The 25,494-nt window shown below is 39.6% G+C and overlaps 1 protein-coding gene across 1 annotated transcript; it reads left to right on the forward strand.

Annotated features, from left to right (window-relative positions):
- Nucleotides 1-784: 784 nt before the first annotated feature.
- Nucleotides 785-5,295, forward strand: nrsn1 (neurensin 1). The gene is made up of 3 exons (XM_036588304.1): nucleotides 785-889; nucleotides 3,710-3,913; nucleotides 4,635-5,295. Exons 2-3 carry the CDS (start codon nucleotides 3,719-3,721, stop codon nucleotides 5,031-5,033), a joined length of 594 nt encoding a protein of 197 aa, XP_036444197.1. The 5' UTR covers nucleotides 785-889; nucleotides 3,710-3,718; the 3' UTR covers nucleotides 5,034-5,295.
- The last annotated feature ends 20,199 nt before the right edge of the window (nucleotides 5,296-25,494 follow it).

The raw sequence follows: 25,494 nt of genomic DNA on the forward strand, positions 1-25,494 counted from the left end.
TAATTGTTTGATTGATCAATTGGATGATTTATTGATTAGTTTATTAATTGAGTGATTGATTGATTGATTGATTGATTGCACACACTCAAACATATGTATATACTATACAAAATTCAGACCACCTTTTTGTTTTTTTTTTGTTTATTTAATTTCCAGTCAAAACAGCCATTAGGTACAAGTTATCTTTATTCGATGTAAGAAAGAAAAAAAATAGGAAACATATTTTACAGAAAATAAGAAAAAAGCACACATCCTCTAAACCGCTTATCCTTCAGGGTCGCGATGGGGTGCTGGAGCCTATCCCAGCTGTCATTGGGCGGAAGGCAGGATACACCCTGGACATGTTGCCAGTCCATCGCAGGGCAGAAGAAAAAAGCCTCCCGCACTTATCAGAACATCAAATCTATCAGTATTTTTTGTCTACTTTTTACTTTTGTGCACCCTGCTGCCATTTAACTCTTCCATCCTTCCAATCATAACACCAACAAAATGCCCCCTAATAAAAGCTGCTGTTCCCAAGGCTCCCACTGACATTATTTTCTCTTACAAAGAGGCACAAACATTCACACAAGCAACTACCCAAACACACCTTAGTGGCCTTCAAATTTCTTTGTCTTGTAATAGAAGTTCTCCAGAATTACTTGGGAAAAGATCAGCTCAGAGTTAAGAACATTTTCTGCGATAATTTGAATCTAATTCAGTATTATAATAATTTGAATCTAACTCAGTAATACACATCACTAGCGTGGTAGCTCCAGCGATGACGCCGCGCATGCGCAGTGCAGTTGCTCCGTGTGCGGCTGCTGTGTGAGGAGCGGAGCAGAGTGATGGGAGGCAGCAGGTGAAGGTGCTGCACGGAGAGAAGAGCACCGCGGCCGGGGCAGGACAGGTAGGAGCATGTTAATATAGTCACACTGGAGCAGTGCTAAAGATGCTTTCAGATGGGGCGCAGTGATGGAGTGGTTGAGTGATGGAGAGATGGAGGGATGGAGAGATGGAGTGACCGCTATTTCAGTAAACCGGTAAGCTGTTGAAGATGCTGACAGCGTCGTGTAGAGTAGGACATTATAGGGATGGCATGGATATTCAGCTCGGCTCACACCGTCCTTAAATTGCCAATAGCTAAATATCAGCATGCTGAGCGGGATGAATCTATTAACCAGCGCATTAACGGAGCGTTGAGACGTGACTGCGTGACGTGGACGGACGTTCGAACGTGCTGAAGATCAGTGAGTGTGAAATATGACGAAATCTGTCACTGGAGCGTCTCATGTAGTGCCAACCAAAGCTGGAAAAAGCGGGGTTTGTTGCCACCAAAAGTTGATCTTGGTGTTCACAAAACCCCGATTTTTATTTATTTATTTCCCCCCATCTGGTACACTGTTGTCAAGGCAACAGTACCACGTGATGGAGTCAGTGCTTTCCTGGAGAAGGGGATTGCTGACCCGTTGCATGGGGCACACAGCATGAACAGCAGAGCTGTAAAAGCAGGTTAAGCAAGTTAAAGTTAACTGTGTAATGACACTGGGTGGACAGTTGTGATAGTTTGGTGGGATTAAAGTGAAAGGTCACTCCAGGAGGACATTGGTTTATGAAATTTGGCTCAGCAAGAAGGTAGTGCATTTGTTTGTGTGTGTGTGTGTGTGTGTGTGGGGTGGTAGTGGATGTGTTTCGTACAGATGTGAAATGGACAGCGAGTTCTAGCTCAGGAAGTTGTTGGTTAAAATAGGATGAAACATACACAGTGAGGTAGCTGAGTCATCTTCCAATCAGCACCAGAGGACCCCCTCACACACGTACACACACACACAAACACACAAACACACAATAAATGCTTCATTTGATTGCTGCTGAAGGGCATGTTGATCACATAATTGTGGATTTTATTATTGGATCACTGTTGATGTTAACCACAGTTTATTCTGAACAAGTCACACACTCTGTTCTCCATAATGGAACAGTCAGTGCAACCACACATGATTTAATTACTGTGATGTGCAGAAAACTCATTTCCCTCCTGTTTCTACTTATGTGCTTTCCAGCTCCAAATTAGAAATTTGCTTGTGTTAAGGCGTACTGTGTGCTACCAGCATTAGCTGCTAATATGGGTTGTGTCGTAGAGACAGAGCATTTACATGTCTGTCTTTAAGGCAGTGTGTGTGTGTGTGTGTGTGTGTGTGTGTGTGTGTGTTAGAAAAAGAGAAAGAGAAAGAGAGCGAGCGAGAGAGAGAGAGAGAGAGAGAGAGAGAGAGAGAGAGACAGAGTATAATCTGATCTGTCTTGCAGAATGTCTTTTGCATTTCATGACTCATTGCACTGCTGGAAGGGCAGAAGGCCAAAGCCGTAGCCAGAGCTCTGCTGGGAGGAGTAGAGCTGACTATGGTCTGATTTGTAGCTTTCAGACTGGTGCAAAATTTAAAGGTCATATGACCAAAATTCCAGATATTGGCAAGAAGTGTGACAAGCAGTACCAGAACATCTGTGTGTCTGTGAAGGGTTTCAGTTATCCATGATACTGATTTGTCTAGTGGTAGTAAGTTAAGCAATTAGACTTCTAGTCTTGAAGACATTTGATGAAGACCCTTGGATGAGTACCGAAACATCTTTAAGATTATACCACCAGTCCAGTGATCTGGACTTAGTACTACACTCTTAAAAATAAAGGTGCAAAAAGCGTTCTTTGGAGTGATCCCAAAAATTAAACCATTTTTGTTTCGATAGAGAAGTTTTCAATAGATGTTTCTTTAAATAAGCATTTATGTGTTAAGTGTGAAGAACGTTTTTACAGTTTAAAATAATAGTTGAACTTAAAAATTCAGTCCTTGTGAATTATTCTTCTAGAACATCCAAGCCAAATACTCTGTGCTCCACTTCTGCTAATGACATAGCTACTTACATCAAGTAAAAGCAGCAGATCTAATTTAGTTTATAGCTGATCATTACTTCCACTTCCTCTGACTGTTGGGCTGCTGTCGGCCGATCGCTGCATGAACTCTTTATCTGTTCATACATGTTCTCATGGCAATTATGGTTTAATATTCATTGTTATTCTTTTCTCATTTAGATAACCTCTGATAGGCATTGCTAATCTGAACGTTTATTCTCTTTGATTAGACTCACATTGTTTCTTTTTCTCTTGATTCATTACTGTGTACTCTCCTTATTCACTATTAACAGCTCTTATTGTTTTGTTTTATTATTATTTTGTTATTTTGCTGTCGAACAGTGGAGGATGGGTTCCCCTTTTAAGTCTTAGTTTCTCTCAAAAATTCTTCCTCCTGCTCTCAGAGAGTTTTTCCTTGTCAGTATTTAGGCTTGGCTACTAGGGACCTGGGGGGTATTTCACAAAGCAGTATTTCTGATAAACCAGATAACATAAGCTCAAAGTTATGGATTGTCAAATAGAAATATCCCTCAGGTCCTTTCCTATTGGACAGGCTTGACTTTAGGCTTAAGTCAATCTGCCAAAACGAATAAATCCTGCTTTATGAAATACCCCACTGGATACCAGTTGCAGTTGTAAAATGTGCTGTACAAATACATTTTGAATCAAATTAAAACTAAAACAGCTTCAGTTAAGGAACAAAGTAGCCTCTCACAGTGATATGCACAGTAAATGCAGTGAAGCTTGAAGATAGAGTCGCTGATGGTTGTCGCTGATTGATGTTTTGTAGAACTGACTGTGTCTTCTGTGTGTTTTTTCATGCAGATGTGAAGGATGACGTCTTGCTCAGAGATCTGTGGGTCGGAGTATGCTGACCAGGGCCTGGGGCCAGTCCGGGGACCTCAGCGCTATGGTGTGCGCTCCTACCTGCATCAGTTCTATGAGGATTGCACCGCGTCCATCTGGGAGCGCGATGAGGATTTTCAGATGCAGAGATCGCCGAACAGGTGGAGCTCTGTCCTCTGGAAGGTGAGCTATATGTCTGACACAGCATGCAGGGCTTTGCTGAGCTCATGTGATCAAGTTACTGACAGAATGGCTTAGCTTTAGACCAGTTTTAGTTCTTTGTCTAGTATTACAGCAGTGTTTCCTAATTGTAGTCATGTGGTATGTTTGCACTGCATAGTTTTTTCTGTATGTGCTTACCCCATCACTTGAATCATCTCACGACAGGCTTGATGGGTCGATTCAGGTATGGTAGAGCAGAAAAAACTCAAGCAGGACAAAGGCATTCTAGTGCTAGGATACAGAACACAGCATTAACTCACTGAAGCCTTGGCACAGGAGTCCACTATTAATCTTGCTCTTCAGTAGCTATTAATTTTCAGTAAGTACTATGAGGCTGCAGTAGAGTTTTAAAGTATATTATTTAAAACAACAACAACAACAAAAAATTTCATGGGAGACTAGTAAACGTCATGAGAGGCTGGGAAACATCTCCTGTCAATAAATCATGCTAACCAAAACTTTTTCCGTAAAATTCCCACCCCTTCTGGAAAACAATGAGCATCCTCCTGTTGAGTCATGGTTCTTTTCAGTGTTCATCTTCATGCTCTCATGGAATTTTTTCTTTCAGTTTGATTATTCGGGATCTAAACCTGCATTTTTGGAAAGCTTATTTGGGCTAATGTCTGCTGTAGAAAGTAGCGTACAAATAAAACTGAATTATATTCTTTCTTTTCTCTCACAGGTCTGTCTCGCGCTGGGGGCTTTGATTCTGGTCGCCGGTTTGTCAGTGCTCTTGGTGGGCTATGCCACCCCACCCCGGCTGGAGGCCTTTGGCGAAGACGAGTTGCTCTTTGTGGACGGCCGAGCTGTGCGCTTCAACCGTGCCCTGGACGCCTGCAAGCTGGCTGGCGCTGTGCTCTTCTGCGTGGGTGGCAGTGGCATGGCTGTGGGCCTCTTGCTGGCCGCCTGTACTCAGGGCGGCTCCAAAGAGGAGCTCCGGCTCCAGCAGCGCTTCAAAGAGCGACTGGCGGAAATCCAGGCCTCAGTGCAGCCGGTGACCCGCGCACCCACACCTGGAGAGGCCAAAGTGCCCGTCACTCTGTCCAAGGTCCAGAACGTCCAGCCCGGGGCTGAGACCTGACCTGAGCTCTGACCCAGTCCCTCCCATCACCAGAGAGATGGTCCAGAGCAAGCTCGTAGTGAGACGCTACACAACCGTTCCAGGTCCAGTAGAGCTAGAAAACACTGCAGCTATCCTGATGAATATTGTCAGTCTATATCAAGAGTATTTCTGGTTATTGAGGTATTATAGATCACTTGTTAAACTGGTGCTCTTCAATCTATACTAGACAGCACAGACACACTCATGCGTGGAGATGACTGCTAGCAGTGGTCAAATAAAACTTAGATCAAGTTTAGGCAGCCCTTAGCTGGAACCAATCAATGTTAAGCCTAGAACTGGACTAAACTGCACATTAACATTATTTTGTATGTTTTTAGAAAAGTACATATTATTATTTAAGAAGTTCTCATAGATTCCTCTACACCTCAGAGCAATTTTGTCTTATCAAGAAACAAAAGAACCAACAGTTTACCAACAACTCTAATGCAAACAAAGCAATTCCAATAGTAATCAGATTACAATTCTTATAGGTTACTGACCATTAATGTTTTTTTTTACAATTCTGTATTTACATTCAAACAGACCACCTACTTCCCACCTCTTCGAATCTACAGCAAATTGAATGTCCTAATTTCATCATTTTAAAATCCCAGAGTGTATACTTAATAATGATTTTCTGTTGAAGTCCATATCAGTCCAGGCTAGACTTAACAGTATTTTAAGCCTAGCTTAGCATAGGCTTAATCTGTGTCCAGATATCTCAGCCTTACATTTGCAGATTCACATGGATTGGCAGGAATCAACTCATGTGGAAAGTTATAAACAATTAGGATTAGATTTTGTGATGTTGCAAAATCAGGTTGCAGACCACCAGCCCAAAGAGCCTGTGCACTTAAGACCATGTGAAAATCTGTTTTGATTGTCATTCTTGCAAATTATGATGTATAATAACCAAAACTGATATTGGACCAATATTTGAACCAATATTTCAACAAGATTCATCCTCTAGTTGCTGAATTATTTCTCTAATTGTCATTAACAATCACCCAAAACAGTTATAACATTTACTAATGGTTGTTGTGTTTTGTCATAACCAACTGCTTCAGAAGAAATAGTCATCCTGTTTGTTCCATTTCTCAGTCAAGCATGCATTTTACAGCAAAAGAGAAGTATATTTTACAGAAAGAAGAATATTTAACAGTCTATATCATCTGTTTAAAGACTGAAGATTGTCTACTAGTCAAAAACTGTACATCAGTTGCAGTGGAATTATTACTCACCTACCCTATCCAGACACAAGTATCAAATCAATATGAGATTAGCATCTTTTCTCTCACATAGTGTTAAATCCCACTATAGTCTCACATGGTGTAATGCAAATGCTTTCAAATGAGCTATGCTCACACATCTTGAGTGCAGATTTCATCTTTCAACTGTGCCGCAAAACAAATGTATTATGAATCAGTCCAGTGAATCAAAACAGCTGAGACAGAATGGAATCTGCCATTGAGAGTTCACCAACATTACATAATGGATTATGTCATAGCCCTCTTGGCTAATCCAGTCCATCTCCATTCTGACAAAATGATCTATCCATGTGGAGCCCACAGTTCCTTCTTCAGCCTCATTCATCTGTGGAGGACATCTTTTACAATCAGTCATTACACACACTGGTTTATTACAGCACACAGTTGCTTTGGCTCATGCTCTTCAGATATTTCTGCTTCCCACAGTAGAGCCTGTGTTGCTGCTTTGCATCATTGTCAGTCACTGCTATTTGTAGTAGCTCCTGTAGGCTTATCAGCATTTTTCCTCAAGTGAAAAGGTGCTGTTTGAACACATTCCTACATGCACACATAAAAGTTAAAAGCCAGAAATGCCAAACATCACTTTTTGACTTCCATTACTCTGTTTCTCTGTAAGTCACCTTAATCAGTGCAACAGATGTTTGGTCACACCATTTCAGCAAACTCTAGAGATTCATAGTCATTTTTGAACTGCTGATTTTTACTACAAACTGGATTATACTTCACCCAAATATTCTAATATTGTAAAAAATATTGTAATTAAATTATTACAAGACCATATGCTACATTGCAGGTAAAAGTTAGTAGGACTAGCCTAAAACCATCTTTCAGTAAAAGTGGTCTTCAATAAAATAATGAGTCAAGCAAAAGTGAAAGTAGCTACCAAAAACAACCTTTGACTTTGAGTAAAAAGTATCATATTCAAAAACAAATACTGCGTCCCATAGAAGACTACAATGGAGCCCAAAAAATGGAATTAGAAACCAAATGTGAATGACTAAAATGGAACTAAGGAAAAAATGTCCTCATAGATGCCTGAGTTGAAGTAAAAATATTACTATTTTAAAAAAAGATTCATACATGTCCAGATCCATCAAAATTTCACCTATTTCACATTTTCACATATGGAATTGTGTAAATTGAACCACTGTTTTCTGGAAACTTCATTGAGCACAAGAATACATTCATTAGCAGTTACTCTATTTTACTGATGACACTGCATGACAAAACTGAACTATAACCCAAAGAGTTTCATATCTGTAGTGCTCTCATAAAATATAACTAATTAAACAATCCTGAAGCCTTGAGCTAAATTTACTGGGGCAGAAAATATCAGAACAAAAGCATCTGGACACATTATGTCTTAATTCTTTTGACCCAAATATAAAGTCTGTGCATCTGCTTTGATATTTTTCTCAGTGACCTATCAGCATTACGTTGAAGACTGAAGAGGTGTCGTACACCATGTTGATAACACTCTCAGTATGACTACTGTAAAAAGCCTCTGGATAATATCAAGTGCTGTAGTTCACAATGGAATAGCTTTTTTGTTGCAACTGAGGAGTGCAAAATGTCCACAAAATATCAGAAATGTTCAAAGCTACAATTCCTCTGCTCTTGGAACATGTCTATTTTTCGACAAATTAATAAAGATGGATTTAATGTTAGCTTGCAGTTGCATCTTTCATGCATTGGTTTTAAATGAGGCCGGTTATTGTGTTTGCAATACACTTTTGATAGCATATGCTGTGTCTTAGTTTTCAAAATCTGTATACTCACTGTCTACTTTATTAAAAACCCCTACCTTGTACATCCACTTGCTTGCTCCACTTTATAAGGTCCAAATAAGTGTAGCAATAAATCTACCAAATAAGTACACATTTACAGCCCATCCATTTGTCGGCTGCCCTCCATCTCAAACCAGCAGTGGTGCTGGAGTTTTTACATGCATCACGGTCACTGCTAAGTTGAGAGTTGTTCGCCATCCAAAAGCTCAGCCAAGAGCAGTTCTGTTGTCAGAAACTGGCCCTTTATTGAGAATCAACATAAACTGTGCATCAACAGATGGGCTACAGTCGCCAACTGTACACAGAAGGTGGAGCTACAAGGTAGGGGTTTCTAATAAAGTGGACACTCAAAAATGCTTTTACCTTTCTAATAAATTTGAGTCAGTCACTGAGGTGCATGAACTCTCCACTGGAGAGCACTGTTTGATTTTACCAGACTTTCGCACTATGGCATCAGTGATGCAGTGCAGTAGTTTCACGATCCCTCTTCAAACTGCATTTTTTAAATCTGCTGCCTTATTTGAAACTTTCACTTCCATGACCCATCAGACTACTGTTTGATTTGTTCTACAAATGTCTGATGAAGATCTCAGTGTACACTGAAATACATAATGCAGTAGAATTTACATGACTTGTATTTCATTTCCACAAAATGTAAAAAATCCTGACAGTTATTGCAAAAAGTTGAACCAAAAGACAAAACTGTTATTTTTTAGTCATGTAGAAACGATGTACAAATGTTTATGAAGTCATTCAATGCATCAGTTTTTTCAGTGTGGGCTGCAAGCTGTGTGTTTCAGGACTCTATGTTCTAGGGAGCTAGCTATGTTTTTTAGGTCTCTCTGCTGTTGGTCTGATGGGACCAGTGCAGGATTGGAGAGCTCAAAATAGATGTACAGGATGTGTGCGAAGCTGAATGAGTCACAGGTGAAAACACTCACTCTCTCTCTCTCTCTCTCTCTCTGTCTCTCCCCTGTGACAATGATGACTCACCCAAGCTGCATTAACCTGGAATTTTGCAGAGAGGACATGATAACCTCTTACACAATTCTCTCCTTTTACGCAAGCATCCTGTTTGCTGGGTTATGTTAGTACAATATCTTATAATAACTTAGTGAACAAAACATAGTCTGCTGAACTTTGCTGTCTGTGGCCTACAGTACATACAACCACCATCACCAGAGGGCAGGGGGTTCCCACACTGGCTGTAGCTGGCTACTCCAGTGCTGGAGTGATTAACTCACATGCCTCACACTGATGCTACCTTCAAAAAAAAATTTGTTTCAACAATTTTTCTTTGGGAAATGCTTTTTGAGGCAGGCTAAAACAATGACCTTTCCCTGAATTTGTATTTGAGCATCTATTTTCAGGGACCCCCCCAGAATTTTGATTTTGAGACATTCAATAAACAGACTCACAAATACTTAAGATCAGAGTTTGTAAAGTACATGGTAAATTCTGGTATATACACAAAAAATGTTAACCCATTAAACCTCAAGGGCTGTATGTGGGCTTACACTCGCTAACAATCACTAACCTATTAATTTCATAGTACTTACTGAACGCTTTACACACACACATTTTCTAAACCGCTTATCCTTCTGGGTCGGTTGCTGGAGCCTATCCCAGCGGTCACTGGGCAGAGGGCAGGATACACCCTGGACAGGTCTGCAAGAATTAATTGTAGTTAATAAAAAATAAGTTGTGTGACGAATAACCAAATAATAAGGTTTCAAGGGCTAAATCATTATTGATGTGTAAAAACATTGTCATTAGAAGCTGACCGATGACAAGGATTTTCCCTCTTCATCCTGAATGCTATGCCCTAAATGCCCCTCCAGCGTTCTTCAGAGATGGCTAAACTGCACTGTGACTCTGCAGCTTTTCCTCTGCATGATGCTGCAGAAAGATGCTGTACTGTTCCTGACTGAAGGGCAAAGGCAGCAAGCTAAGCAGAAAACAATGCCCTGAAAATTAGAAGAATAATATGCTTGAGAGGACAAGGAGCTTCTGACCACTGAGCTGCTCTCAGCTGGATATTTTTGGATGACATGACAACAGACGCGTGATAACAGACATGTTATAGTCTGTAACTGTACACCTATGTAGTGGACCTATAAGGTAGGTAGTGATCATGAAGTAGTCACTGAGTTGAAGTGAAGTGGACAGTGAAATGATGAAATGAATAAAGGGGACGGTGATGCATCACAGCTTTAGTACTATAAGGATTCTGTTTATTTTGACAGTTGTGACAGATGACATAACTGTGAAACATTCAATTAAAAAGAAGTGCAGGAGTTGCCTGCTGAATCTTTACCACAACTCTTAACCTAGAAAAACTTTTCATGGTAAATAGACGAATAGAGAAGTATGTTTAAAACTTTGTTTAAAAATGCCTGCTGACCTTTACATTGTGTGAGCATTTGATAACGAATGGACCAATAGAAATGGTCCAAAATTACAGAAAATAACATTTCCTTACATTCATTTACATTAAAGTTGATAATATTTTTTTTACTTTTCCTATAAAATTACCATTTTGGAGATATAAGGCTTTGTTACAACAGTAATGATATGTTTAATATATAGCAGCCATACGACGCCATTAGACATACAGACACCAAATACAACTCAGCACTTTCATTCATCATCTAAAATCAGCACGCATCCAGCGCACACTATATCCAGTAGCTTATTTGACTGTTTGAGCCTATGCATTGTCGTTATTGTGCCTCATACTGAGAACAGACATTCATATAGTCTCCTAAATGAACTAATCACTAGTTAACCGCATTGTTTCTATTGCTCAGATAAAATCAGTGATGACTAATTGAAGCAATTAATCATTTTAAGTGTTATTCTCTCTCCCTTCTTCAAAGCAGCACTGTTTCCTGATTCAGTTCTTCCTGTGTCTTCTTCTGTCCTGAGTAGCTTCTTATCTAGCATCTTTTTCTCTCTGTCTCTCTCACTCACCCATTTATCTCTCACCCTCTTCCTCCCTTCATTCAGCCCTCTCCCCCTCCTTCTTCATTCGCAGCGCTTTCGTCGACTTGTCCCTCCTCCCCCTCCCCTTCTTCCCCTCCCTCCTGCCCCTCCCCTTCTTCCCCTCCCTCCTGCCCCTCCCTTTCTTCCCCTCCCTCCTGCCCCTCCCCTTCTTCCCCTCCCTCCTCCCCCTCCCCTTCTTCCCCTCCCTCCTTTCCATCCTCTGCCCCCTCTCCTCCCTCCTCTGCCCCCTCTCCTCCCTCTCCCTCCTCTCCCCCTTCTCCCTCCTCTCCCTCCGCTTGTTCTGCCTCTTCAGCCTCTGCCGTCTTTTCATCATCCTCTGCTATTTCTTCCCCCTCTCCGTCCCCTTCCGTCTTCTCCTCCTTTTCAGTCTCTTCCTCACCCTCTCCGGTGGGCTCTGCTTCCTCTGCAGTTTGGGCAGTCTCCTCTGACTCTGGACTCTCGTCTTCAGCCTCAGCTTTTTCCTGTGAATGAGTTGGAGTTTTGTGCTTGGCCCAGGAAACTCTATGTAAAATCTGCAGTTATTTTCCTTCAGACTTGTACAAATATTTACTTGCTTAATGACTAACTAGTAGTTCAAGCATCTGTCCTGAGTTTCAGGCTGCTTACAGGGGTATACAGGTAACGTACTAGGCCAATCTGCCTCAGATATCTTGGAATTGTCTGGAGGCAAGGCATGAATTCAGTCCATGTAATAACATATTTGTGATTATTGAAATCTCTCCTTTAACCGTTTTGATTAAATACAGTACTGTGCAAAAGTCAGAGACCATCTTTCCTTTATTTAATTTCTAGTATCACAGAAGTCTCCACAACTAAATTATATATATATATATATATATATATATATATATATATATATATATATATTTATATATTTAGAGTGTTCACCATTTGCTTTTATTACAGCCTCAAAAAAAATAAATAAAAAAAAACAACTACAAGTTCTGTTCAGTCTTAGAAGTTGGTGGCTTGGTCTGCTTCTCGCGATCCAAGTAATCCCACACACATTCGGTAATGTTGCAATCTGGACTCTATAGACAGTCCATTGTTCTGAGAACACCAGCAGCTTCTTTGTTTAATTTGTAAATCTTATCCTTTTTACCTCTGTCCTTTTCTCAGTGAGGGCTTCTTGACAGCTAGACATCCTTTCACAGTGGAAGGATGGACATAAGCTCCTGTAGATAGTTTCAGACCTGAAGTAAGAGTGGAGCTTGCTTTTCTCCTCTCTCTCAAAGATGAAAGCTTTAAGTACTGTTTATCTGATGGTGAAATTCCTCTTCCTTATGCAAGTTGATTATCTTATCTCCTTATTACACCTTATCTCCTCAAAAATATTTTCTGAAAATGAATAACATACTTAATGGAGGTTTTGACTGGAAACTAAATAAATAAAAGGTGGTGTCTGACTTTTTCACAGGACAGTACTTATGTACTTATGTATTGAATATCATATGTTTTTTCATCTCGTCTTCTAAATACACACACAAGTGTGGTATTGATTGAAACTTTAAACTATGCACTTTGAACCAATCCCTCCTCTTGTTTCAATGAGCTATGACAGAGAAATAATTCATCCAAAATTACAACATGATTGTTTTACTGCTGGTCATTAATTTAAAGGATTAATTGTTAAAGCTGAGCCAATATTAGTGCAGAGTCTGCCTTACATTTAAAACTTGTGTAAGAATAATTATTTCAAAGAATAATGAAATCAATAATGATCTCACTGAGATCACCAGTTAAAGAGCTGTTATTCTCAGTAACCACTCTCACAGTGTGTTTTATGCTAACAGATCAGTCTCAAACCTCCTCGGCTGCTGAAGGTTCTGCTCCCAACTTTTTCTCTCCACTCTCCTCATCCTCCCCTTCTGCTTTCGGCTCCCCATCATCTGGTGAAGGTCAAAAGTGGAGAAAATAAGGAACAGCTGTAGTGCACAAGATGGTACAACACTGACACCCCCTGGAGGAGATTAAAACTATGTTCTGTCATGAAATAAGACAAGTGATACTGTTCTGATGTCTTACATCTGTTTATCAGGGATGATTTTGTTGATTTTTAATTGCATCTTAGTTAAGACTGAAATACATTTTGGTTTTAGTCATATCAACACCTTGTAACTTTACATAACCTTACTTAACCAAGCACTGACTAGCAGGTGAGAGGATAAACAAGGAAATGAAAGCTGGAGGACACATAAGGCTGAAGTTAGCCTCAAACCAAGAGCCTGAAGGCACTCCAGGCTGATGAAAGTGCCCAAGCCAAGCTTGTCCACTTGTATCGTAATGGCAAAAAGAGTATCTTGCCAAAAGATCTGCAAATACAATCTGGACACAAAACACACGTCAATGCAAGGTGTAAAGTAAACAGGCTCTAAGTCTTGAAAAAGAAATATTTGAGTTCCTGTCTTTAGTTTATCTGCAGATAAAGATGAGTGTTATTAAACCTGGCAAATCCTAGCACAATGTGTGATGTTACTAAGATCTCTAGTAAAACTCAAGAGGAGACACAGGTGAGATTATTGGGCTTTTCTGACCAGCAGAAATGTCTGAGCAGCAGGAGACTTAAGCAAAAGTCTCCTTTGTATTTCTGCCTTACTGTTATCTAGCAGAAGCTACAGAGATATTAAAGAGATCTCTTTGTTGATTTGTCTTTCCTGTGGAAGCTGTCATAAGGCTGCACAACTCCCAAATAAGCCTTTCTGGACAACTGACATAAACCTATATAGACATTTTTAAGGTCTTATTTCAACAAGCATTACATGTCATAACACTTACTGAGGTGAAATGACATGAATTTTGCCAAAAGCAACACTTCTTAGAATCAGCTTTTATAAGGTTCATGAAGGTTTATATCAGTTCTCATGAAAGACTTATATAAGTGTCATGTAGCCTTATGAATGCTGCCCTTCACTTAAAGTATTACAAAGCAAAAATATTAAAATTAAAAGCATTTTAATCAATGAAAACCACCCCCAATTCAAATAATACCTTATATACACTCAATGGCCACTTTTGCTTACTCTATAGCTGTTGATAAAACTGTGACATCACTTTGGCATACATTCAAGTTATTTAGAATTTATTGAACTCTTTCATCGGTGACCACAAGGACACGTGTGGAATGCTGTCAATACATATTCATAATTGCTTTTTAAATATAATTCATGCAAACATTTACAGCTATAGCTAAAGAATGAACCTATTGGGCCCTTTTTTATGAATGCCTTCCCTTTTCAGAAAGATTGCTTAGGCAGTAATAATCCTAAATCAATACCTTCTAACAGGGTAAGCTTGTGCAAAAGAGTTTTGCGTGAAAGACAATGGCTTATTTATTTGATAAGGAATTTGCAGCTAAACTCCCTCACTACTCCTAGCAGTGGCCACTCAGCCAGTGGAATGGAAATCAACTCTGATATTTTTAAATAATAGAACTGTGCCAGGCTCCTGACCTCCAGGCATCGACAGTGATTTGGCTCTCTGTGTGTGAAATATTGTGCATCTTGAGCTGCTAGCGAGCAATGACAGCAGAAAGAGGAGGGGTGAGAACACAATGCTGTAAAAACAGTGTACACCTCTCCACAAAGATGGCAGTGCAAAGGTAAAACTGACAACATGATTACAGCTTTTTTTAAAAATAATGTATAACTGTCAATAAAAAACACTTTCATAAATACTGAATTGCTTCCTCACCTATGAAGGCAAAAATCCAGTTGGTATTTGTAAATCATGCACTTTTTCATTAAAATATTTTGCATAAAATTTACTGCAGGAAAAAAAAATGCATAGGTCAACTGAGGGACTTTCAGAAGAGGCAGAAATTGCTTCTGATGGCTACTGTGACAAGAGGTCAAAGTTATCAACAACAATATTCTTTCTTACTTTTGTCAGAGTTGAGGTCAGATTCTGGACCTTCGCTGAACTTCTAATGATTCTTTAGAGGGAGATGAAAAACAACATTCTGTACTTCAGGCATTTAGCAGTGAGAAATATCCAGTAATTGCATGAATTGGAAAGTTCATTCTGACAACTACTCAGTGACAATGAAGTGTGTGAAGAACAAGCCTGCGTCTACTGTAGAAGCTGAAACCTGATTATACACACTTTTATTAAAAAGCTATGCAAATGAGTTCTCTCATTGAATATGTGAATAATAATGCCACCAATTAAAGCTGGGCCGTTAAAATGACCATTCAGTCTGCAGTGGTGTTGCGTAATTATTTTCTTAAGATTTATATAGGCACCATTGTACGGTCTAGTAAACAAGAAAATTACATGAGTGTTTTAAATACTTAATGAGTTATAAATCCGAATTATGTGCGAGAATTCAATATACTCTTAATAATTAAGCAGCGGAATAAAAGGACCTCGTATACATTCTCCATTGCCTCACTGGCAGATAGAAAAACATTGCCATGTGGATTATAGTGTTTTTTGGGCAGATGCTTAATGCATTTCGAATGCAAAACTGATTGGAGTTGGGGGCTGGAGATGAAACGCTGAAGCGATGATGGGCTTCTTTGAATATTTTATGGAAATCATGCACATTTATTAACAGTAGTCCACAGCATTGACTGTAAGCAGGGCAGCTAATGCGACTATAAACATTTTAATGTGATCGAGCGCAGGGCTCGCCTCATAAAAATGCTAAATCACATTAAACGCAACATTTTAAAGCTCGCTTTCATTAAAGCTTGGGGGGAGGGGTTGGATCTCTTCAGACGCCAACTGAAGACGTTCTCTGTCTGTTTTCTCAGCCTTCGTTTTCAAAGGCAATGGCTGTCTATGCTGCCAGACTGAGGCTGATTTACATGCGAAAGTCATTATGTACGAAGCGAGATGTTCAGTAAGAATTCAGTGGCTGGTAAGGCCCACCGTCTAAATGACGTTTGCGAATGCTCCCGTTGACGTGAACAAAATGGTTCAAGTTCAACTCAGTGTAGATAAACATGGGAGACAATGACAAGTTCGGATAAACAAAACAGCAAGAGCAATTTTGTAATGTTGTCAACAGACAATAAATTAAGAAGAAAGCAAGTAGAGCACTGTGAAGCTCCAGTTGTGTCTGTCAGTCGAAAGTCTGTTATTCTTCCCAAAGAGGAAAGACAGGAATGTAAAAGTGTGCTGTTATACCTCAGTTTCTGGGCGAGTGATCAAGAGCAAAAAGAAAAACAAGGAGCCTGATCCAGTATTCTTACAGCAATAGTTTACAGCTTTGAATGCTTTCGGTGAAATATTGTAAGTGAAGAAGTAAAGATGTAGATGACGTAGCTGATGATTCGTACTGGGGTAACCTGGTGGCACGTGTTCAATGGGATTCAAACAAATTCAATTTTGTCAATATAGCACTTTCTTCAACACATATGGTCCCAAAACAGCTTTACAGAAATGTGGGTCCAGACTCCTAATGATCAAGCTGAGGCACATGGACTTTCTGTGTGAGACAGTTACAGGATGTAAGACATGAGGTAGGGAGGGAGTTAAATATGACAGTAAGACATACTTTACACACTACAAAAAATGATATCTTGGCAGATGAAATAACCTTAAATCTAGTCAATATATCTAATATTTCTCATTATATAACTGTTGTATGAATATTGGATTGTTCAAAGTATTTGCAGACATTTTTACTTTTTTAAGTAATTAAAAAAGTATCTAGTGAATTTATCTCATTCCATTGGCAGACTTGCACATTAGTGTTCCTGTTATTATTAGGGGGTGTCATGGATTAACTAAGAGATCTGCAGGGACTGAATTTTTAAGGAATATTTACATTCTGAATGTTGCCTTGTTGAGGGTTAAGCATGTAATGTGAAATATATGTTAGCTAAGACTATAACAAAGCCCTGAACCACAGGTTAGAGCCAAGATGAGGAATCAGTTGCTAGGTGCAGTAAGGTAGTTGCCTTCTCCGCTTAACTATTAGCCGGCAACAGGGCTCCTATAGGAGGCCTCCGTTTGGCACCGGCAAATCAAGAGCAAGGAAGAGTGCCTGAGGAACAAGGATGCGTGCTGATTGCCCTTCTATTTCTGTGCGTTCTCTGACACAAGGGGGTTGGAATGATTTTGATTTTCTCCTGAAGAGCCACTGTCCCCTTTTAGCATAGCATTTGTATGTGTCAGAAATGGTTGAACTGCTTTGTTTCAAGATGTGGGTTGGTCTTCAAAGCCAGTCGTGGCTTGTGATGTTGTGCGGGTAGAAGGCCATGTACAGTTTTGATGTCTTAACTATGATTTAAGGATGCACCAACATGGAAATTCTGGGCCAATGCTGATATCAGATATTTTTCATATATGCAAGTGCTGATACAGATACATCAATTATAAAATGGACAAATTGGCACTACATCCGCTTTTTTAGCATTACAGAGAAATATAACATTTATTTAGTTACAAATGCAGAAAAATGAATAAAATACAGATATTTTATCATAGTAGTCCAACATCGGCTAAACATTCTACTCTTTTTGAGTACAATAAATGCATTCTCTGATATTTGTTTGAAATATCTGTCAAATCTAAACATCTGTCTGATGCCACTAATTTTTTTAACCAATTATCTGCAGATATTGATATGATCCAGATATCATTGTGCATCCCTACTATTATTCTAAATAGGTTAAAGTGTAAAAATAAATTATCAAAGTCGATGAGTGTCTCGTAGTGTACATGGTTTTTTATGAACAAGACAAGAATCTCAGCATAGACACTCCGCTACAGTACACAATGACTGTGCTTCAGTTTCTGAGTGTGTGTATCATGACAACTGTGAAGGCCATATCGAGATAAGCAATGCCTTATCAAGCGCTCCGCAGTAGCATGAGCTTTAAAAGATGATGACTTTATGTTTTCAATGAATAGAGCAGTGTGTTGTTACCGCATTCAGACAAGCACTCTGTAAATGCCATCCAAATACTTCTTACAGTTTTTCATTTGTTTGTTTAATTTCATGAAGGCATTGTAATTGTTGAACCTTCACTTCTAATAAATATTTAAAAAACCATTGATTTACCCAAGGGTAGAGGATGAGTGCCTTCCAATGCCCTTGCATATACAGAAAGAGGTAAAAAAAAAAAAAAGTCCCCCACAGTGAATAGAAACCTTTTTATTGCCAACATATTTAAGCGGCAATGAATTTGGCAAGTGATAGAGGGATTTGTTGCTTTCTCAATTGCATTATTTGAACAAAACAGGAGCGGATAATAGAAGTCAGGCCACTGTTTGCTGCAGTAATTGCTGTTCCAGAGGTATCTGACTTCTTTGTCTGCATCAAGTACACTTCATGTTCAAGTAAACATGAGCGGCTGAACACGGTGCGTTTTCATTCTGACTTCTTGTGAAAAGTTCAGTACATTTGAAAATTTGAAAACAGTGTCCTTGTTTTTGAGTGAAACAGTTTGAAAAGAATGTTTCTCCTTACTTTCAGTGATTTTAAAGACACGCTCTATTTAATTTGCTCTTGGATGCCCTTTCTATAGCACCTTATAGCAAACTCCAATTGATCTGCAGAGTTTAGCCTAGACTCAAAACACACTTATGATAGAAGCCACTGGACAGTTGCTGAATTCTGTCAGTAAACATATATTGTTAATAGAACATTTTAAAAAAATAAATCTGTATAATTGATTATACTCGTTTTCCAGAGTAAAAAATTGTGGCACTTTGTTCCCAGCATAGTGATGTGGGTGGAGTTTTCACAAATTGTGCCTGGTTGCGTGCGGCTACCATAAAACCTTAGAGAAAGTGAACATAACCATAATTGCAATTTTACTGTGCTGCTTCAGGGTTTAAAAGGTGGATATAATGTCATAAGAATAGCTTTCATAAGCCATGTTCTCATGCCCGTCTAAGACCTATATTGTTAGGATTGCTTGCAGATTTGAATCTGCATTAAAAAGTCGTCTTTTTAACGGTTATTCGCAGAATTAAACAACTGCTCAATGTTTCTGAGTAGAGGGAAGTATGCAGAAATTATTATCTGTGGCAATCAACCATTTGCTACAGATGTAGATGTAACGATTAAACTGAAAATGAGGTAAGGTTCGTTTAATAGTATTAACTGTATTTAATAGTATATCCTGAGTTCCATGACACCTTATGGAATTCTGACATTCTGAAGTCCTTGAAATGTTAACTTAGGCCAAGCACTTGGTGTACAAGTCTTTTGGCCAAGGTTTGATTGTCCTACTCCAGCATATGTCTGGCGACTCTTTAAAATGAAGTGCTTTGCTGATCCTTTAAAGAAAAAGAAGAAATCAATGTAAAATTATCTGTTCTCTTAATCTGCTAGTATCCAAATTTGAAAAAGTTGTGTTTGCTTTTCAAATTAGAGGCATTACACTACAAAATGTTTTGTCAGTTCAAACTAAAAAATTAAGTGAAACAATGAAACAATCAAGCTTTAGTTTAGAGGAACAAAAGCAATATTTTATACCAATTCAAACCTCAACAGCACTTTAAATCATTGCTGCCTTGCTCCACTTTTTCCAGCGTAGTGAAGGAAACTGTGAATTCTAAGTTTGGTCTTGTGTAACAAACATATAATTATTTTCTTGGAAAACATTTTCACAACAATATACTGTATTTTATACAACAGTTAGTTCCGGCCATGTAAGCTGATTGGTTGAGAAGTGTTTCACAAACACTGTATCACTCCGCTGAGACGCCGTTGCTAAGCGACAACTTTGACAGCTGTACGAGACGCTCAAGCCAAAGTAAGACAGGAATTAGTGCAATGAAAGTATAAATCATATAATGAACCAAGAAGTAAGGTAATTGCCCTGAGCAAGAATAGAAATAGAAGAAAACAAGAAGAATAGAGTAGAAGAAAACAAGCGGACAAGAAAAAAACTGTGTGAGTGTGAAATGAGTTTAATGTGTTGGTCTGTGTAAGGAGCTGGAGAACGTACTACTGGCTGTGCAGCGAGTGAGCAGAGTTTGTTACTCCAACGTTGCAACAAGCTGCTTGTTCAGGAACTATAATTTGGCAGAAGGAACTGCTAACATTAAAACATATTTAATACCACATTCACGGCCCAATTTATTTATTTCTTACTTTATTTATTTAACTGTTGTATAAAAGCAATAGAACACTCAAGGTTGCCTTCGGCTCATGCCTGCGACCAAATCACAGCCGTGATGTTATTTCGCGATTACACACTCCCTCTCATGTTCTTTTGCTTAAATGATGACTTTAATTTGATGACTTGAATTTAAGGGGTTAAAAGCCTACACCTCTCACTGCCGTTTGTTCTCCTGCACAAAAATCATAAGTTAAAAAAAAATACTGGTAACTGTTTGTGTTGTCAAAATAATACTTTTCCTTCCATCTTGTGATTCAGTTGCAATTATTATTTCACATTTTCACTGTTTATAATTTCATTTTAGGAGATTCATAAATAAAGGAAGCATTTAGGTATATTTTTACATAAAGGATAAAGAAGTATAAATCAGTCTAGGCTCAGATTTCACCTGTACAACATTCTTCCATGTTTGGACTTGTCTTTCAGTGTCAGGTGCAGCGATGACATTTTGATTCTGATCACATTTACACATTATCATATTCATGCACTTCCATATCAGAGCCACACTTCTCCATGCAACGACAAAGTCAAGCAGACACAGTAATTGCTTCCCAGCGGTTTCATTACTGTTCCCCTGTTGTAAAAAATATACATGCATAGAAGTAGATCTTCTCAAAAACATAAAGCACAGCAGAAATGTTCAGTCAGAAATGGCACTTCCCAGCAGACATGTCCTCTGTCTGAGAGGCGCAACTCAAAAAGCCATTATTTCCGACAGGAAGTCGTTCTGTTTGTAGCTTTATGCAAGAGCTGTTGAACGGTGCAGAGCCTAGGGAGGCTGTAGCCTTATTAAAATAATCCATAAATACCCCATCTAGCACTGTGTGTAAACAGTGGGAGCTTTCTCTTCTGCTGCCTGTGGGGGTTAGGAATGATTGGTTGTATTCTTGAATATGGCTGTAGCGTCTTTACAGTCTGCCCACCTTTAAAAAGTGTTTTACAGCCACAGTGGTCCAGTCAACTAGAATCATCTTTACTACCCATTCAAATACACCTAGGGTCAAATACAAATGTGTGTAGATGGACTGCATAAGCTCTGTAAAAAAAGTGTTGACATTTTTCCCTGTTCCCAGCCGCCAGACTCAGGGTTATTGCCAGGGATTTTAGGCCCTATGAAAAGGTATCACATTGGGCCCCACCACCCCACCACCACAGGCCATGGCAATGTTACGGCAACAGCAGCATGAAAACAGCACCACGTTTGCCTCATAGTTGATGGCCAGCTCGCTATTTTAAACAATAGCCTGAGGCTTCAAAAGTAAGGTTACGTTAACATGTTAAACACTCTACGTACTGTAAGCTGTGAAATGGACACTCACTAACCTAAATCACAAATACGATGGTATTTGTGTATATTTCTAACAAAAAATAAAAACAACACCACACGAGTTATATCTACATCTGAAAATGAACTGTGGAAAAATAATTAAAATTCTCATGGACCCCCTGCATAAGGACTGATGGGGAGGCAGGGCTGCTTCATTGGTAGTAGTATAGGGATTGATGGGGAGGCAGGGCTTGTTCATTGGTAGGAGTATAGGGATTGATGGGGAGGCAGGGCTGCTTCATTGGTAGGAGTATAGGGATTGATGGGGAGGCAGGGCTGCTTCATTGGTAGGAGTATAGGGATTGATGGGGAGGCAGGGCTGTTCATTGGTAGGAGTATAGGGATTGATGGGGAGGCAGGGCTGCTTCATTGGTAGGAGTATAGGGATTGATGGGGAGGCAGGGCTGCTTCATTGGTAGGAGTATAGGGATTGATGGGGAGGCAGGGCTTGTTCATTGGTAGGAGTATAGGGATTGATGGGGAGGCAGGGCTGCTTCATTGGTAGGAGTATAGAGATTGATGGGGAGGCAGGGCTGCTTCATTGGTAGGAGTATAGGGATTGATGGGGAGGCAGGGCTGCTTCATTGGTAGGAGTATAGAGATTGATGGGGAGGCAGGGCTGCTTCATTGGTAGTAGTATAGGGATTGATGGGGAGGCAGGGCTGCTTCATTGGTAGGAGTATAGGGATTGATGGGGAGGCAGGGCTGCTTCATTGGTAGGAGTATAGAGATTGATGGGGAGGCAGGGCTGGTTCATTGGTAGGAGTATAGGGATTGATGGGGAGGCAGGGCTGGTTCATTGGTAGAGGTATGGGGATTGATGGGGAGGCAGGGTTGAATCATCGGTAGGGGGATGGGGTTGATGGGGAGGCAGGGCTGGTTCATTGGTAGAGGTATGGGGATTGATGGGGAGACATGGCTGGTTCATTTTTAGGGGTATAGGGATTAATGGGGAGGCAGGGCTGGTTCATTGGTAGCGGTATGGGGATTGATGGGGAGGCGGGGCTGGTGAACTGACACCCAGGTGGTGGAACGAACTCCCACTCCTGAACAGCAGAGTCTCTCACGGTCTTCAAACGCAGACTGAAGACACATCTCTTTATACAGCACTTAAATGAGCACTGAGTTAAGCATTCATTGTAATGTATTGTACTGCACTTATTGAAATGTATTGTATTGCACTGTGCTGTGTTTAACTCTGTTTCCTTTCTCTAGGTATCAACATGGGCTTTTGTTTCTAGCAGTATCTGAGCTCAGGAATAGCTTTCTCTCTAACCTATTGGTAACTAGCAAAGATACTTTCTCTAGATAGACAAAGCACTTTTTGGAAGTCGCTCTGGATAAGAACGTCTGATAAATGCTGTAAATGTAAATGTAAATGTAAATGTAAAACCTGAAGCTGCATCTTCAGAAGCGGCACCAGGCAGGGGCAGGGACAGCTGATTTAGTATGAATAGCTTGCTAAAAGTTTGCCTGAATTTAATGAATGCCAGATAAAACAGGAGCAAAATGTAAACACACAGAATTTTCTGTGAAGATATTAAATAATAAATGTTGGGGGAGCAGAAGTAGCCTACTACTCTACACTCACCAAAAGTTTTATTATGAACACTATACTAATTCTGAGTTGGGTCTCCCTTTGCTCTTAAAAAAGCCTACATTTTTTGTGGCATGGATTTCACAAGATGTTGGAAACATTCCTTTGAGATTCTGGTCCATGTTGACATTCCTGCACATTCATGCTGTGAATTTCCTGTTCTTCCACATCCCAAAGGTGTTCTACTGGATTCAGATCTGACTGGGAAGGCCACTAAAGAACACCGACTGGCTGTTGACCCCTCTCATCAACAAGGCGTTTCCGTCTGCAAAACTGCTGCTCACTGGATGTTTTTACTTTACTGCACCATTCTGAGTAAACTCTAGAGACTGTTGTGTGTGAAAATCTCAGAAGATCAGCAGTTACAGAAATATGTTTAACGTATGCAAGCTAACATAAAAAAACCTTGCACGTTAAGTTTTACCTTAATTTATGATCTTTGCACACTTCCTCTCCCTCTCCCTCTCTCTCTCACACACACACACATATCATTCCAAGCCGCTCACTATTGGTTGCTTTTAAAATGTGTGTTGTAGCAGCGGTCACATTGCAAGATTTTGGAGCAAAATTCTGGACACTGGCAGAACAGCCACAGCCACAACGTTCAAAGACCACTGAACTTGTGATACAAGAATTCTTTCAAAATTTGCGATTTTGGTCTGCAACAGCATTATCATAACAAAAAAGTGGAATGGACACTACAAGATTTTCTAGTTGCAGATAACTTTTTGACATTTGCGACAAACTGCCCCAGTTCAGTAACAAATCGCAACACAGCATGGTTTTCAGCTATGAGTCTTGTAGTGTAAGCACCTCTTCTGTAGTGTGTGAGTCTCTACATCAGCAAACAACTGGTCACAAGCGATAAATGTCGAGTGGTGTGAGCAGCATAGTGATAGCAAGATTCTGAAAGACGTAGTGTCCATCTGGCATATATATTCTTCGAAAAGACAAACTGAATTCAGTTTAATTCGTGTGGCACATTTTCCCAACAGATATTGTATCAAAGCTGCTTTCCAGAACTGACCCCTACAGAACAAGCCAAGGTCGTAATCTTCAGCTTGTTTTGGAAAGCTGTGATCCTTCTGCTCATACTGAAGTTCCTCTCCATTATGTTCTTACATTTCACGTATGGTCTTTTCTTTAATCTTCCTTATAAGCTTGTTTTACTTCTATGATTTCTTAAATTGAATTACTGTAACTCTTGAACAAAAGCTGTCTAAACTTTTACAAGCCTCATCATATTTCCATAATGCTAACTGACTTCTACTAGCATTATGAGCATCTTTGCTTGAAGTATTCTTTTTGAATGTTCTGTCCGTCCTCTGTGTTGACTCTGGGCAGAGACTTGGCCTCTCCGTGTCAGGCCATGGGCCGTGAGGAATGAGGCCTGTCAGATGATGGTGTGGGGTTAGCGGGCTAGCGGCAGGAGTGCGGTTGGAACGCAGGTGGTCACACTGATTCAGAATAACTCTACATGACCTTACAGCAAGTGTTTAATGAGCTGTCTGTTTGGCCCGGTCACCTCAAATCTGACACAGAGGATTCCAGAAAGGGCAGTTCAGCTGGACTACAGTACTATTCCATACAGTACTATATTGTTTTACTGTATGCACATACTTTATCCAAACCCAATTCCAAAAAAGTTGGTTAGGTATGTGAAATGTTAATAAAAAACAGAAAACAGTGATTAGTATATTCTGTTTGATCTGTATTCATTTGAAAATGTTTTACCTTATTAACTAGATTGTTTTTTGTAAAAATACACTCATTCCAAATTGAATGTCTGTAACACATTCCAAAAAAGTTGGAACAGGAGCAGGTTTACAGCTTTATTATCATCTTTATATCACCTTTCTTTTTAATAGCACTTAATAAATGTTTGGGAACTGAAGTCACTAAATGGTCTAGCTCTAAAAGCTAATTTTTTGCCATTTTTCTGTTACACAAGTTTTAATAACACCACAAATTTTCAGTAGAAACCAGGCAGGCCAGTCTAGCGCCCACACTCTCTGATTGTGTAGACATGCTATTAAAACACATGCATCCACTAATACCCCCCATACCATGACAGATCCTGGCTTTTGAACTTTACACTATTTTTTTTTCCTTTGGCCCAGAGAACACAATGTCCATTATGAAAAACATGAAAATTTGATCATAATCCACAATTCCTCTATGCATCAGTCCTTTATACATGAGTTCAAGCCCAGAGAACTCGGCAGCATTTCTGAATGTTGTTGATGTATTCCATTGTGCGTAGTGCAATCTAAACTTGCATTGGATGTAGCGATGAACAGTGTTTACTTACAACGCTTTGTCAAAGTATTTCCAAGCCCATGCAGTGATATCTATCACAGAAGGATGCTGGT

The sequence above is a fragment of the Colossoma macropomum genome, unplaced genomic scaffold (genome assembly GCF_904425465.1).
Source record: "Colossoma macropomum unplaced genomic scaffold, Colossoma_macropomum, whole genome shotgun sequence".
NCBI classification, from domain to species: domain Eukaryota; kingdom Metazoa; phylum Chordata; class Actinopteri; order Characiformes; family Serrasalmidae; genus Colossoma; species Colossoma macropomum.